The sequence below is a fragment of the Myotis myotis genome, unplaced genomic scaffold (genome assembly GCF_014108235.1).
Source record: "Myotis myotis isolate mMyoMyo1 unplaced genomic scaffold, mMyoMyo1.p scaffold_m19_p_27, whole genome shotgun sequence".
NCBI lineage: Eukaryota > Metazoa > Chordata > Mammalia > Chiroptera > Vespertilionidae > Myotis > Myotis myotis.
In genome coordinates, this window is record NW_023416332.1 from 223,583 (window position 1) to 238,827 (window position 15,245).

The window sequence follows — 15,245 nt, forward strand, 5'->3', positions numbered from 1 at the left end:
TGTGCCAAGCATGGTACTGAACCAGCTGCTAAAGAAAAAAGCCATGAATTAGGCAAGGGCCCTGCTCTTTTGGAACTTATGTTTAGTTTTCTATTTCTTGACATTCTGATTTTTTTAAAAATTCATTTCAGAGAGGAAGGGAGAGGAGAGAAACATCTATGAGAGAATCATTGATAGGCTGCCTCGGGCATTGAGGCCACAACCCAGGCATATGCCCAGACTGAAAATCGAACCGTGATCTCCTGGTTCATAGGTTGACGCTCAATCACTGAGCCACGCTGGCTGGGCTAATTTTATTTTATTGTATTTCTAGTGTTTTTACTGATTTTAGGGAGAAAAGATGAAGGGAGAGGAAAAGAGAGAAACATCAATGAGAAACATCAGGCTGCACGACACTTACTGGGAATCCAGCCACAACCTGGGCATCCTAGGTGAATGCTCAACCACTGAGCCACAACGCGGGGTTTGACAGTCCAATTTATAGGCAAGAAAAGCGAAGTATGAAGTATCGATCTGAAGCTGGCAGAGGGCAGAGCTGAGACAAACACTGGCTGGATCCCTCCAGGGGTCTGGGAGCTGTCACTCAGATCTCCCTTTCCTCTGAAGCCCTCTGTGTGGCCCCTGTTCCCCGTTCCTTTCGGAGTCCCCGTTCCCTGCTCCAGCGATCACCCTGGAGGTGCTGGCGGGGCAGAGGGCGGATAAAGGCAGGCGCCGGGCGAAGCAGCCACCACCTGGCGCTCGGGACCCGCGCCTGGGGATGGGCGTGCGGCGGAGGCCCCGCCCCTGTCCCGCGCCGGGCAGTGCGCACGCGCGGGGGTGGGCGGGGCTGCTGGGGGCACCGCCCACTTCTGGGTACGTCGACGGCGCGCCGCGCGCTTGGCCTCATAAATGAGGTGGCGCGGGGCGTAGGGGCGCTGCGCCGGGAGGCCGTGGGCATTCTGACGTCTGGGGGCGTCGCGGCGCGCCTGAGCCCGTCCTGCTCCTCGCTGTGCCATGGCGGACGGAGGGAAGTCCTACAACGGTGAGTGCTGGCCCGGCTCAGAGGCGGGGCGGGGCGCCCGGGTCCGGGGGGCGGCGTCGGCCTAGGCCGCAGCCCGGGGGCGGGAGGCCGCGAGGAGCCCGCGGGGAACGGTGGCGGCGCGGGCCGGGGACGAGGCAGCCCGGGCGGCCTGGCGGGACTCGAGGCGGGGGGCGAGTTGTTGACTCGGGGATCCGGCGTTGCGAGCCGCGGCCCCGGCGGTGGCTGGCGGTGCGGCGACGCGGTTCCTCTGAGCGCTGGGCCGTGGCTCCCTGTCATCGCCGCCGCGGCCGGACTCTCTGATGTGAGTCAGGACCCGCTCGGCTGCCTGCGCCCCATTTTCTGTCGCGTCCAGTGGCCTTGCTCCGCTTCCTGCGGCTTTGACTTCGGCAAAACAATTTACTTAACACCCACCTCGGCGCTGGACCGGACCGTCTCCTGGGCCTGGGTGGCGGCCCTGCTGGGCCCGGGCGTGGGCTGAGCTCGCTGGCAGCCAAGGCTGGAGGCCGGCGTGGCTACACCGGACTTGAGAGTTAAGCTCGGCCGCGTTTCCACCCCCTAATGCAGTCGAAGCAGCCTCGGCCGCCTGAGTTCGTGCCCTCGTGTGTGTGAGAGTGTGTGTGTGTGTTAGTGAGTGAGTGTGAGTAAATGTGTGTGAGTGTGAGCATGAGGCCGTGCACGTTGTGCCTGGAGCATCCTGGTGCCTGGCCTGGAGGAAGTTCTCTAGCTGGGCCTTCTGTTCACTTACTCCTTTTTCTGGGGCCATTTCTTGAAGCGCACTGTCCGCAGTGCCGCGTGAGGCCCTTTGGGGGGTCCTGGGTCTCTGAGGACCCGGGTTCAGGCTCTGCCCCTGGAGCCGCAGCTGGGGTTGTCTTCTGGCCGAAGAGGCGAAGGGCTCCCTCCGAGGGGCGGTTGGAGATCCGGCCGTAGAGACCTCGCGTTGGCCGTGCTTGTCGGCATTTGCTGGGCGGAAGCAGCTGTTGGCTGGAGCCGCTGTGCGGGTTGTGGCTGGTGGGTGGGGGGCTGCGTGAAAGCAGGTTTCAGGGGACTCAGGTCTGTGTGTGTCCAGTTCCACTTTGAATCACACCCTTCCCCATCTGCTTCCCTTCCCTGCGGCTCCGGCTTCTGCTTATTTTTCAAAAGCCCTGCAGCCTCCAGTGGCTCCCCGAGGCGGTCGCCTCACAGAGGGGTGCTCTCTCTGGACAGCGAGGGCCTGCGTGGAGCGAGGCGGCGGTGGTCACAGAGGGCAGCTAGACCAGCGATGCGTCTTCTAACTTGTACTGTTTCCCACTGCAGAGCACGATGATCGCGTTAGCTTCCCTCAGAGAAGGAAGAAGGGCCGGGGTCCTTTCCGGTGGAAGTGCGAGGGGAGCCGCAGGTCTGGAAGAGGGGGTGCCGGCGTGCGGACGCCCCGCCTTGAGGACGATGACAGAGATGTGGCGATGAGCGATGCCCAAGATGTTCCCCGAGTACGATAGTAAGTGGGCAGCCTTCGCGCAGCCTCGGGGTCTAGTGCTCCCCTCAGTGACTGGATGGTGGCCTCCCTCCACCCCTCAGGCCGTCAGACACGGTCCCTGTACTGAGCCGCCTTCGGTACACGGTGCTGCTCTTGCCCTTAGTGGTCTGACTTCAGTGACTTCCTTTACACAGCCCTCTTACGCCAGGTCATCTCTCTTCTACCTACCAGCGTGAGAAATGCCAGGGCCAGCCGAATGGTTGAGTATTTGCCATGTCTTATTCTCGGCTTCCCCACAGCACCCCCTATGCTGCGCGACCCAACCGGCGGGTTGATAATTGGCATGATCGAGACCGCATCCATGTTACTGTGCGGAGAGACAGAGTTCCTCCGCAGAGAGGAGGGGCTGGCAACAGCCAGGATGGGACCTCGAAGAACTGGTTTAAGATTACAGTGAGTATCTGGGAAGTAGATGGTGCAGGGGAAGTGGGGGCTGGGGGCTGGGCTCAGAGCGAAGGTGTTGACTCTTCACACCACAAAATCAGTCCTCTCGGCTGTTTACTCCCCAGTCAGGTATCCATCCTTTCTCCTAAGGATCAGTATCTTAGAGCAGCTGGTTCAGAAAAGGAGTGGAAGGGACTGGCAGGATTGCCAGGAAAGGAGAGGCATCTAAAGGGAAGCGTGATGACTGGTTGAGGGGTGGTGGTGTAACTCCTGGATGTCTCCATTTGGCTCAAGCTCAGTTGTGGGGGTTGGGGTCTTTTAACTTCTCTGGGGGGCAAACAAGTTATAGATAGTATTTTGGGACTTTTAGAGTCAAGCAATTTGATTCTTTTGAAAATATATACTTTTTATTGATTTCAGAGAGGAAGGGAGGAGGGAGAGATAGAAACATCAGTGATGAGAGAGAATCATTGATCAGCTGCCTTCTGCAACCCCCACTGGGGATTAAGCCCACAACCCGGACATGTGCCCTGATGGAATCAAACAGTGACCCGGTTCATAGGTCGACGCTCAACCACTGAGCCATGCTGGCCAGGCAGCAGTTTGATTCTTTTGATGAATAATAAGTATCAACAGACAGGAGGGAGATTGAGAAATCCATGTCTGGCTTGAGTTAGGAAACCTTTAACTGATGTTTTCTTTTTCTTTTATTTTTTATTTTATTTATTTATTTTTTTTTTAAAATATATTTTATTGATTTTTTACAGAGAGAAAGGGAGAGAGATAGAGTTAGAAACATCAATGAGAGAGAAACATCGATCAGCTGCCTCCTGCACATCTCCCACTGGGGATGTGCCCGCAACCCAGGTACATGCCCTTGACCAGAATCGAACCCGGGACCTTTCAGTCCGCAGGCCGACGCTCTATCCACTGAGCCAAACCGGTTTCGGCTGTTTTCTTTTTATTGTTGTTTTGTTGGTTTCTTTGTTTTTTGGTGATCTCCTGACCAGTCACTGAGCCACACTAGCCGCGCTAACTGGTGTTTTCTGTAGACAATCTTTCCAAGCTTGGCAAGCCATATGAAGGAGCACTAGATTGGACCTGCTCTTTAGCCTTAGTTACATATTGCTCCCTTCTCTTTCTCTCATGTAGATTCCTTATGGCAGGAAATATGACAAGGCGTGGCTCCTAAGTATGATTCAGAGCAAATGCAGTGTCCCTTTCACCCCCATTGAGGTAAGATATGGCCCGAGCGGCTGTGGGAGGGGCCAGGTGGGCCAGGGGCTCTGGGCTCCAAGTCGACTGCGCTTGTTTCCTCCTGCAGTTTCACTATGAAAACACCCGGGCCCAGTTTTTTGTTGAGGACGCCAGTACCGCCTCTGCATTGAAGGCTATCAACTACAAGATTTTGGATCAGGATAACAGAAGGGTGTGTATGAAGGCTTGGCTGGAGGCAGGGACTGGTACTCAGGGTCCGGGGTCTTTGTCCTGGGACTTAGGCTTCCCTAGGGTCCACCCTTCCTTTATGTCTTCCCTGCAGATATCCATCATCATCAACTCCTCTCCTCCGCCCCTTACTGTGCAGAATGAGCTGAAGCCAGAGCAAGTAGAGCAGCTAAAGGTGAGGCAGCTTCAAGCACACGTGTTTCCTCCCCAGTCCTAGCAGTTCTCATATCCCCGTGCCCACACCCCCCCCCCCCCCCCAAATACACAACCCCAGTAACCACTGGAGCCTTTCTCTTCCTCTGCAGCTGATCATGAGCAAACGATACGATGGCTCCCAACAAGCGCTTGACCTCAAAGGCCTCCGATTAGACCCAGGTACTGTTGGCAGCAGTTCTCAGATAGGTGTGGGCAGAGGGGAATCTTTCAGGTGGGAGGTTGGAGAGTGGTTTGGTGCTAATGCTGGCCTAGGCAAACCCTCTCACACTTGCCTTTCTTTCCTGAAGATTTGGTGGCCCAGAACATTGATGTTGTCCTGAATCGTAAAAGCTGTATGGTGGCTACCCTGCGAATCATTGAGGAGAATATCCCTGAGGTGAGGCCTTTGCCCCGTTACTAGGCAGGAAGAAGCAGGTGGGGGAGAGAGTGGTTCGGAGGCAGATGTGTCTCTGATCCCCTCTCTGGTGATGCTTCCTCTAAACTCTTCTCTCCCACAGCTGTTGTCCTTGAACTTGAGCAGTAACAAGCTATACAGGCTGGATGACATGTCCAGCATTGTGCAGAAAGCGCCCAACCTAAAGATCCTAAACCTCTCTGGGAATGAGGTGAGAATTGAGACCTGCATGCGTTGTGTTTGGGGTAGGCAGAGGGTGAAGAGGACTTGCCTGGTGGCGGCAAGAGGCAGAAGAAGGAATTTAAGGGGTGAGGACGGAGGCTGCGGTGTGGGCACTAGTTGGCTGTCTCACTAGGGTCTCTTTCCTGCCCTTTCTCCCGACCTTTGCAGTTGAAATCTGAGCGGGAATTGGACAAGATAAAAGGGCTGAAGCTGGAAGAGCTGTGGCTCGAAGGGAACACGCTGTGTGACACCTTCCGAGACCAGTCGACCTACATCAGGTCAGTTGTGGCCTCTGCCTCCCTCCTGGGGACCGTCACCCCTGGGAGCCGAGTTAGCGCACCCTGACCAGTGCCCGTCTGCAGCAGATGTGCAGCCCTGAGCTGGAACCACCTGTCCATTGGGAGGATCACATGTGCCTCCTTTTTGTCTGTCTATATGTCCCAGCTTTGCCCACATCTCCTTTCCTTTTTCTTTTCTTTCTTTTTTTTTAATCTGACTACTTGTTTGCTGGTTCTATGGGCTTTCTCCTTCTATCCTGAACACAGCCTTTTCTAGAATCTCCCTACCCTCCTGTTCCAGGAAGGGCACCTCCCTTTTCTGCCGTGACTGGAGGTGCCTGGTATATGCCCCATATGTGGAGTTGTCTTGTGCCAAGAGCCTGACATCCTGGGCTGAGAAAGCCCTATCCCGGGCCTGCATGCTGACAGGCCGTTCCTCCCTTGTCCTGTGTTGGCCCCTCTTGCCCTTGTGCCAAGAGGGACCCTCTTCTCACAGTCCATTTGCCCACAGCTGTTGCCTGGGCTCTCTGTTCACGCTGAGGGTGAGGCCTCGTGGTGGCCGGTGCCATGGATCTGTCTGTCTCTCGCCCAGTGGTGTGAGCTGGGCCCTCCCTGGAGAAGAAACCTGGGTTCCCCAAGATATGTGACCAGAGCCGGGGCCCCGCCAGCAGGCGAGGGGAGCCCAAGGCAGGTGCTGGGCGTGGAGGCCACGGGGACATAGGCTACCAAGGAGACAGAACTGAACCTCTTGCAGGAGGGCGCTGCCCCTCCCTCATTCGCATACCTCACATCACCCTGCTTGGCCCCGGAGGATGGCTACAACCTAAGACAGGCACAGTCGCAGAGGGGCCATCAGGAGACAACTTGGGGGTCAACAGAGGTGGGGCACAGACCCTCACCCCCCCAACTTTGCAGAGGCCTGAACCCTCACCCCTTCTGAGGGAGGTCTCCTGCCCCCATGGCTGCTTCGCTTCCCACGCCCAGCTCAGATCGGGACCCAGGTAAAGACAGAGACTGGCTGACAGCAGCTGCCCTCTCACTGCAACAGCACTTGTTTTCCGTTTCTACCTTGGACCACGGGGGAAGGGGCAGCTGAAGGAAAGGGCTGTGTCAGGATGCTTCCTTCTTCCCTTTCTTCTCCCTCTTTTTTCTGAACACTTCCATGCCTTGTAGTTCTTTTGCTTTCTCTTCTTTTTCTCTCTGCTACCCTATATCTCCCCCATCTCTCTCTCTGGCCCTGTCCCAGCCTACCTTTCTCTCTGTCCCTTCTTTCCTTTCCCTCACTTCTTCCTTGGCCTTCCCTCTTGATCCCCGCCTGGCTCATCTCCCTGCCCCAATATCCTGTGCCATCCCTGTGGTGTGTTCTGGTCTTGGCCACAGCCAGACCTGGCAGAAGTGATGGATACCTCTTGAGGCAGCGGAGCCCCTGGGCTCCCACCCCATTCCCTCCTCCCGGGGCTGCACAGGTGAGTAGGTAGAAGGTAAGGGGGCAGGGAGGGAAAGGAGGTCCTGGGCTTCAAGCCTGGGCTGAGAGAGCTGCTCTACGGCACTCGGGGTCAGGCAGAGAAGAGAGTCAGCCTGCAGGGAGTCATTCTGGGCGCCCCGGGTGGGGAGTGGGGCCATGCTTCTTGGAGCTCAGAGGCTGGGAGGAGAGGGGAGGAGGAAAATGGGATGGGCTGCCCCTCGGGCGTTGGTGTATTTGCTCCTAGAGCAGCCCAGGAGGCACGGTGGTTCTGAAGCGTCACTGACTTCTGTCCCGTTCTTGACAGCGCCATTCGCGAACGATTTCCTAAATTACTACGTTTGGTAAGTTTATAACTTTTTTAATGCTTTTGTAACAAGCATAGTACCTCTCACCAATGTCTTGGCCTAACGTGATGGTATGACCATTAACTTGGGGACATGCAGCCCTTTGAAAACCCAACAAAAGTACTAGTATAATCCTCCTTCCTGGGAAAATGCTTCTTGACAAAATGGCATCTGTCAGGATTCCATGTCTCTTACACTTGACCTCTGTCCCCTTACTCTTAGTTTTTCCACTTTATTATTCACCCAGCCTTTTTTCTCCATTTCACACTCCCACCTCACTCTGCAGGACGGCCATGAGTTACCCCCGCCAATTGCCTTTGACGTTGAAGCCCCCACGATGTTGCCACCCTGCAAGGTGAGACGAGGGGACAGAGCTGGGACTTGTGTAGGGAGGACAGGATCAGTGACGCAGTCCTAACACCTGTTTGATCCCAGGGGAGCTATTTTGGAACGGAGACCCTGAAGACTCTGGTCCTGCACTTCTTGCAGCAGTAAGTCCCCGGGCCCCGGGTTTGGGGAGAGGTGGACTGGCCTCAGCCCAGCTCGCTCTTGAGAGCTGTTGGGTCCCTTTACGAAGCACAGACCTGCCCTTTTGTCCTCCCCACAGGTACTATGCCATTTATGACTCTGGAAACCGGCAGCGGCTCCTGGACGCCTACCATGATGGAGCCTGCTGCTCCCTGAGCATCCCTTTCACCCCCCAGAACCCTGCCCGGTAAGAGTCACATCTTGGAACCTGCCCCGGACCAGGTTTCTCGATAGATCTCGGCCGGCACCTACTGCCGCCCACACTGCCTGACCGCCACCTCCTTTTCCTCTGATTCCCAGAAGCAACTTGGGCGAGTACTTCAAGGACAGCAGGAATGTGAAGAAGCTGAAAGACCCGAGTAAGTGTGTGAAGTGAGCAAAGCAGGATGGGAGAAGGGAATGGGAAGGAGTCGGGGGCTGTGCAGTGCATGGCAGCCCCTGACCGTGGCCTCTCCTCCCCCACAGCCCTGCGGTTCCGGCTGCTGAAGCACACACGGCTCAACGTGGTGGCCTTCCTCAACGAGTTGCCCAAGACTCAGCACGACATCAATTCCTTTGTGGTCGACATCAGTGCCCAAACGGTGAGCAGGTTTCCTCCCTGACAGCCTGGAATTGGGGAAGGGGCTGTGCAGAGCCTGCATGGTAACTGCTGCTTCTCTTTCAGAACACGTTGCTGTGTTTTTCTGTCAATGGCGTCTTCAAGGAAGGTGAGCATCTTGGGAGTCCTGTCTTCGGAGCAGTCCTTTCCCCAGCTAGTCTTCTCAGTCTCAGCTCCCCAGCTGTCTTCTCTTCCCTCCTCTTCCCTGACCTTCTCCTGTTGTGCCCCCAAGCCATCTTCATTGGGCCTCTCCTCTTGCCTATCTTTTCTGCCTGGGATGTGGGGAAAGCCTGAGGAATAGGAGGACACAGGCAGGTCTGAGCTTCTGTCCCAGCCTTGGTGCCATGTGTGAGCAATTTACATTCCTACTGAGCCTCAGATTCCTTCTTTGCAAAGGGGGTTAGTAACAGCCATCTCCTGGGGTGCTGTGGAGTGACCGAGAGTGACACAGGCTTGTCACACACAGACTGAGTGGCCAACAGTGGCTATTACTGTCCTTTCTGGCCTCACGCTCCCCAGCTCTGCACAAACGTCATTCCCTTCTGGCCCCTGGGGGTTCTGTGTATCAAATGCAACAATGTTTTGAGAAGCTGTTTGTAAACGAAGTGTGAGCGCCTCTCAGGCCATTGTTGTTGTTGCAGTGGATGGAAAGTCCCGGGATTCTTTGCGAGCCTTTACACGGACGTTCGTCGCTGTTCCAGCCAGCAATTCAGGGTAAGTGTTGGGCTTATCAGATGGGCTTCTAGTCCCAGTGCTGTGGGACTTGGAGGGGCAGGGGTAGAGTCAGTCCTCCGGGTATTTTCAGAATTTCAGGAAGGCAAGGAGGAATCAGAGTAGGAGGCGAAGAGCTTGCTCTGGAGTTGGACTGACTGGGCTTTTCAGCCTGCTCTCCCACTTCGCTATGGGCCAGTTTCCTCATCTGAAGACTGGTGAAACTATTCACTTCCTGAATCTGTTGTGAAGGCAGGTGGGAGGCAAGAGCTGTCTGTGGTTCGGGCAGAATGTACAGTTCTGCGTTTGGCACATGATTGCATCTGTGGGGCCCATGTCAGTAAAACGATAAAAGGTAATAGCTGAGAATAAGGTAATAATAGCTAAGAGTGAGGAGGCCTTTTTAGCGAGAATTTTAGCGAGAATAGGAATGATGTTGGGAGGATGAGGTTACCTGTGTGTGTTCAACTATCTAAGGCGCTTTTTGTCCCCAAGACTGTGCATTGTAAACGACGAGTTGTTTGTGCGGAATGCCAGCCCTGATGAGATCCAGAGAGCTTTCGCCATGCCTGCGCCCACGCCCTCCTCCAGCCCGGTGCCCACCCTGTCCCCAGAGCAGCAGGAAATGCTGCAGGCGTTCTCTACGCAGTCTGGCATGAACCTCGAGTGGTCCCAGAAGTGAGTGCTGGGCATGTGTACAAAGAGGGGCAAACTGAGGTAGAGCTCGTGGTGACTAAGGAGTGCTCCTGAAATTTTAAAAGTCAAATTATTTTTATTGCTTTAAAAAAAAATAAGAGCCCTGGCTGGTGTGGATCAGTTGGTTGAGCTTTGTCCCATGTACCAAGAGGTCGCTGGTTCAGTTCCCATCAGGGCACATGCCCAGGTTGCAGGTTCAATCCCCAGTAGGGGCATGCAGGAAACAGCCTGTGGATGTTGCTCTTTCAGTAATTAATGTCTGTGTCTGTCTCTCTCTCTCTCCCCCCTCTCTTTCCCCCTCCCTTTCTCCCTTCCCCCCCTTTTCCTTCCCCTCTCTCTCTCAAATCAATAAAAACATATTTTTAAAAATTTTTTGTAGCCGAAACCGGTTTGGCTCAGTGGATAGAGCGTCGGCCTGCGGACTGAAAGGTCCCAGGTTCGATTCCGGTCAAGGGCATGTACCTGGATTGCGGGCAGCTAATCGATGTTTCTCTCTCATCGATGTTTCTAACTCTCTATCTCTCTCCCTTCCTCTCTGTAAAAAATCAATAAAATATATTTACAAAAAAATTTTTTTTGTAATGGTCTATGAAAAAGTTTCCCACAAGTTTATAAATTAGCATAACAAAATTTAAAGCCAGAATGAAGTCCCTTTATATGTACTGTTGTGCAACTTTTTTTCCTTATTCCGTGAACATCTTCCACTATCAGTATAAAAGCCACCTTAGTCTTTTTGTTTTTAATTTCAGAGCGAGGATGTAAGAGAGAGAGAGAGAGAGAGAGAGAGAGAGAGAGAGAGAGAGAGAGAGAGAGAAAGAGAAAGAGAAAGAAAGATCAGTGTGAGAGAGAAATATGGATCGGTTGTCTCCTGCCCATGCCCTCGACCAGGAATTGAACCAGCCACCCTTCAGTGTGTGGGATGATGCTCCACCCAGCCAGGCCACACTCGCCAGGGGGTAGTCTTGATAGCTGTTTCATATGTATTCTTTTGTGTTCCATAGACCACCGATACACATTTGGATTACTCTTCATTTGTATTAATTGTGCAAGAATGTATATAATTGTTGGGAACTTGGGCAAGTGTTTGTATAGAATGGATTTCGAAGTGGCATTTAGTGATGAGGGTGACTGCATTTTGGTTTTAATGGAGGTGGCCTTCCTTTCTCACTCCAGGTGCCTGCAGGACAACAACTGGGACTACACCAGATCTGCCCAAGCCTTCACTCATCTCAAGGTCAGGTTTGGGAATCACGCAAGAAAGCGGGTCTCCGGGCCTTCAGGAGGGTGGGGGGCGGGGGGAGCCTGGCTCGGCTGACCTCCCTGTTCCTCCAGGCCAAGGGTGAAATCCCGGAAGTGGCGTTCATGAAGTGACCCTGGCCGCCGGGCCCCTGTAAATAGCCCCGGATAGCGATGTCTCCCTGCCCGTGGTAGTCGGCTCTCGTCCGGCCAGCCAGGCGGGGACTGGGACTGACGGAGGAGGGAGGCCGCGCCCCTCCCGTCGCCTGCCTTCCCGGAGCCCCGCACCATCTCCAGAAAGTGGAGTCCCACTGGGGCCAGGAACCCAAGCGCCGTGTAGAACTGACACTAACGACCCGAAGGACTGAGGTGCTTTGTGCCCTTCACCCCAGGATCCCGCCTCCCCGACTTTTTAAGATAAAGAGTGAGATTGTATTTTGTGTCGCGTTTTGCCTGGTCTGTGGTTAAAGGGAAAGGGGCTGGGACGGAGGCCGCCTGCCTCTCGGAGCCAATGAAGAGGCTGGGGGCGGGCCCCGCCCGCAGGAAGTCCCGCCCCGGAAGCAGGCTGCGCTTCCATGGCGGCACCGGGGCGGCGGTGGCTGGTGCCGCTGCTCGTGGCGGCGCGGGGCTTCCCCGCACGCCGAGCCCTGCACGAGTGGGCCCCGGCGCGGGATGTGCTGCTCTTCGAGCACGAGCGGGGCCGCTTCTTCGCGGTCCTGGGGCTCTTCTGCGCCGGCCAGGGCGTCTTCTGGGCCTCGCTGGCCGGCGCGGCCCTGGCCCGACCCCCGGTCCCCGCGCGGCCTCCGGATGCGGCCACAGACCCCGGCCGTGTGGACGTGCGCTCCGCGCTCTGGCGCTACGGCCTGGCCGTGGGCTGCGGCGCCATCGGTGAGGAGCTGGGCCCGACCCTCCAGGATGAGCAGGGGTGGGGGGCAGGCCGCCCCCAGTAGAAGTGAGGGACACCGGAGGCGGAGTCCGAGCACCGAGCCCTGGGACAGGCAGGCCTAGGCTGAGGCCGGCCACTCGCTGTGCGATCTCGAGCAAGTTACTGCGGCCCGGGACCAGTTTTCTCCTTAAAATGGGGCTGGGCATCTATTAAGTAATGTTGGGAGGAATGAGTAACCAAGGATCTGGGGTCTGTAAATGTTACGTCTTTTACTCAGAGTGCACGAGGGCTGCTGCTAGCGCTCCCGGAAACCCTTCACCCCACTCCGCTCCTCCCTGCAGGTACCCTGGTCCTGGCCGCTGGACTTCTCTTCTCCCTGCGCTCTGTGCGGTCGGTGATACTGCAGGCTGGAGGGAAGCGGGTGACCCTCACCACTCACGCCCCCTTTGGCTTGGGAGCGCAGTTCACTGTTCCCTTGAACCAAGTATCCTGCATGGCCCACCGGGGTGAAGTCCCTGCCGTGGTGCCTCTAAAGGTCAAAGGCCGACGCTTCTACTTCCTCTTGGACAAAGCTGGGTATTTCCCTAACACAAAACTCTTTGACAACACTGTGGGTGCCTACCGCAGCTTGTGAAAAAGCCACCTCGGGACACGCACCCCTCCAGGAGGGGAACAAAAACCACCTTTAGGCCCTGCCCAGTGTGGCTCGGTTGCAGCATTGTCCCAGTGCATGGAAAGATCTTGGGCACGCCGGTGGCTCAGAGGTTAAGCATCAACCTATGAACCAGGAGGTCCCAGTTCAGTTCCCCATCAGGGCATATGTCCGGGTTGCAGGCTCATGCAGGAGGCAGCCGATCAATGATTCTCATCATTGATGTTTCTCTCTCTCCCTTCCTCTCTGAAATGAAATCAATAAAGATATATTTTAAAAAGGGAAGGATCTTGGGTTTGATTCTAATCAGAGCACATGCCCAGGTGTGGGTTCCATCCCTGGTTGGGGTGCATAGGGGAGGCAACTGATATTTCTCACTGATGTTTCTCTCCCTGCCCTTTCTCTAAAATCAGTAAAAACAAATCCTCAGGTGATAATTAAAAACACACACAACTGAACCCTAGGGTGGGTGGCAACCAGAGTAATACAAGGGGGCCCAAGACTACATAGCAGCAAATAAAAGTCATTTCCAGGGCAGACACCTGAACGTACTCTTGACCTGTTTAGCCTTTACTCTTTCCTCCCATCCATCTGCCTACAGCGCTCTCATACTAAGGACTCGGCACCAAGATGAAGGAAGTCGTATAATAATATTCTGGTACAAAAACAGCTGTAAGAAGAGGTGGAGGGGGGCTGTCTTCATGTTTCCCTCTTCGAGGGAACTGAGGCTCTCAGCATCACAGGGCCAAGGGGGCAAGGGGGGCAGGAGGACTGCAGGCACTTGGGCCAGGAGCCAATGGCTGCAGGAAGCGCTTCAGGAAGGGGAAAGGCGGGGCCCCACCAGGACGTCTGTCTCAGAGCTCCATTCCGGGTCCCCCCTCTCCAGAAGCCGGTATGGGGTGGCTTCAGACTTCAACTGCACGACCTGGAGCACCAAGACCACACACCACAGTACCAGATTGACCCAGGAAGAGTTCTGTGGGAGACAGGGACAGGTGTGAGGAGCGGCACCTCAATCCGGTTCCGCCCGCACACCGCTCTGAACTGCTGGCTGCCAGGCGGCCAAGCCCTTCGGCTCTTCTCAGCCTCACTGGTGGGCACCCCTAAACCTATACAGGTGCCTCTACGAATCTGGGTATCCCTGGGCCTCCACTCAGTCCTTCATATCCCAAGACCTCACTTCAGCATTGTGTAGGTTGGAGTAAAAATGTAGAGCGGTTCCAGGGGGTGTCCATGGAATTTTCTGGGCTTCAGAGCAGCTGTGAGGTCAAAAAGACAGTTGTGAGAAAGGGGGGGATATATCCCAAATAAATACTCTTGCGCCTGAGCGCCCTTTGAGATGAGAATAATCGACTGGGATGAAACGGGAGTACAGGACGCCCTCTGCAGAGGGAAGTTGGCCCCAGGGGTCAGGCTTCCCCCATCTCCCATTACCTAATTGTAGCGTTCTGAGAGATGATGGAGTTGCAGAGAGAACTGGTGCCAAACCGAAGGACACAGGCCGACACTAAGACCAGGAAGGTGGCTACAGCCGAGATGGCCAGCGCAATGCGGAGCCCTATCCGGCCTCTATGAGGGAGAGAACAGCCTTGTGGTGGCGGCGGGACTCCCCCCACCTCGCCCCTGGCCCTCGGAGTGGGAGAGTCACCTTTGGGAGTCCTCGATGCAGCTGCTGTAGACCCAGAAGAGCAGAAGCAGGAGACAGTAGAGGGCCAGGAGGCCAGAGGCCCCAGCCACAAAGTAGCAGAGGGAGGGGGCTGAGCCCCTGGATAAGGCCAGGGAGGAGCGGTTCAAGGCCGCCACGCCATACAGGGGACAGCGGCCGCCGAAGGAGCCCTGCGGAGAGAAGCCGCTGAGTGCTGATCTCGGGGGAGCGCCGCGGGACGGGATGCGGCTCCGGGCAGGTGCCGGGGTAACCTGGGCCGGGCCACCCCAGGGAGCTATTTGCAGTCAGTTCCTCTCTGGGCCACTAGGAGGCCTGCTGGGGTGATCACGCCCGCGGTGGCCAGAGGATCGGGAAACGGGCGGTGGTTATACACGGAGCTGCTCACAGCCCGGCCTCCGGCGTTCCCTAACCTGAAGCCTGTGCCTGCTTCCTGGGGTTCGGGGGCCTGTGTCCTGGCGAGCCCTGCTGCCTGGGGCGGAGCGGGTACAGCACCGGCTGGTTCCCTGGCTCTTTCCCCATCGCTGTCACTCCCGCTGCCCGTGCTGTCACATGGCCGCTGGTCGGCCGCCCCCCCCGGCCCCCCCCCCCCCCCGCGTCCTCTGGGCGCAGCTCAGCACCTCGCGTCTCAGGTGCGGGCGAAGGCAGGGCCTCGCCGATTTGTCTCAACACCCGGGGGAGGACGCCCGGGAGCGGCCCTTTGGCAGCAGCAGGATTTAGACTCGACCTGGGAGGAGTCGCTCAGGGCCGACACTGGCCGCGGCGGACCGCCGGCTGAGCGGTGTCCCGGGTTAGAGCGGCCCCCCTCCGCCGCGCCCCGCCCGCCCGCACCTGGGTCCGGGTGAGCGTCGCGGCCGCCAAGGCCCCGCACAGGAAGGCGGCGGCGAACAGCACGAGCTCGATGCGCTGCAGGCAGGGCAGCGCCATGGCTCCCCGGTCCCCAGGAAGCGCGGCGGCCGCACGACCGCCCAAGCCCCGCCTCATCCGGCGCG

The 15,245-nt window shown here is 56.6% G+C and overlaps 3 protein-coding genes across 8 annotated transcripts; 2 read left to right on the forward strand and 1 right to left on the reverse strand.

Moving 5' to 3' along the window:
- The first annotated feature begins 840 nt into the window (after window positions 1–840).
- NXF1 (nuclear RNA export factor 1) lies at window positions 841–11,476 on the forward strand. Of its 6 annotated transcripts, none has more exons than XM_036295693.1 (21): window positions 847–1,021; window positions 2,315–2,495; window positions 2,774–2,927; window positions 4,071–4,154; window positions 4,243–4,347; window positions 4,459–4,539; window positions 4,670–4,739; window positions 4,868–4,956; window positions 5,078–5,185; window positions 5,365–5,474; window positions 7,244–7,280; window positions 7,570–7,638; window positions 7,719–7,774; window positions 7,891–7,998; window positions 8,112–8,170; window positions 8,277–8,392; window positions 8,476–8,518; window positions 9,051–9,123; window positions 9,616–9,798; window positions 10,990–11,050; window positions 11,149–11,476. In XM_036295693.1, the coding sequence occupies exons 1-21, from the start codon at window positions 994–996 to the stop codon at window positions 11,185–11,187; spliced, it is 1,854 nt and encodes a 617-aa protein (XP_036151586.1). In that variant the 5' UTR covers window positions 847–993; the 3' UTR covers window positions 11,188–11,476. The 6 variants fall into 6 exon arrangements, with proteins under 6 accessions (XP_036151589.1, XP_036151591.1, XP_036151590.1 ...); XM_036295694.1 differs by lacking the exon at window positions 847–1,021 and adding an exon at window positions 1,105–1,322 and having other exon boundaries at window positions 11,149–11,228; XM_036295696.1 differs by lacking the exon at window positions 9,616–9,798 and having other exon boundaries at window positions 841–1,021; window positions 9,032–9,123.
- A 31-nt stretch (window positions 11,477–11,507) lies between these two features.
- On the forward strand, window positions 11,508–12,827 carry TMEM223 (transmembrane protein 223). The gene is made up of 2 exons (XM_036295699.1): window positions 11,508–11,940; window positions 12,280–12,827. Exons 1-2 carry the CDS (start codon window positions 11,628–11,630, stop codon window positions 12,570–12,572), a joined length of 606 nt encoding a protein of 201 aa, XP_036151592.1. The 5' UTR covers window positions 11,508–11,627; the 3' UTR covers window positions 12,573–12,827.
- Window positions 12,828–13,221: 394 nt separating this feature from the next.
- On the reverse strand, window positions 13,222–15,242 carry TMEM179B (transmembrane protein 179B). Its single transcript, XM_036295723.1, has 5 exons — window positions 15,085–15,242; window positions 14,239–14,426; window positions 14,025–14,159; window positions 13,771–13,849; window positions 13,222–13,566 (listed from the first exon to the last, which is right to left on the reverse strand). The coding sequence occupies exons 1-5, from the start codon at window positions 15,235–15,237 to the stop codon at window positions 13,405–13,407; spliced, it is 717 nt and encodes a 238-aa protein (XP_036151616.1). The 5' UTR covers window positions 15,238–15,242; the 3' UTR covers window positions 13,222–13,404.
- Window positions 15,243–15,245: the final 3 nt, after the last annotated feature.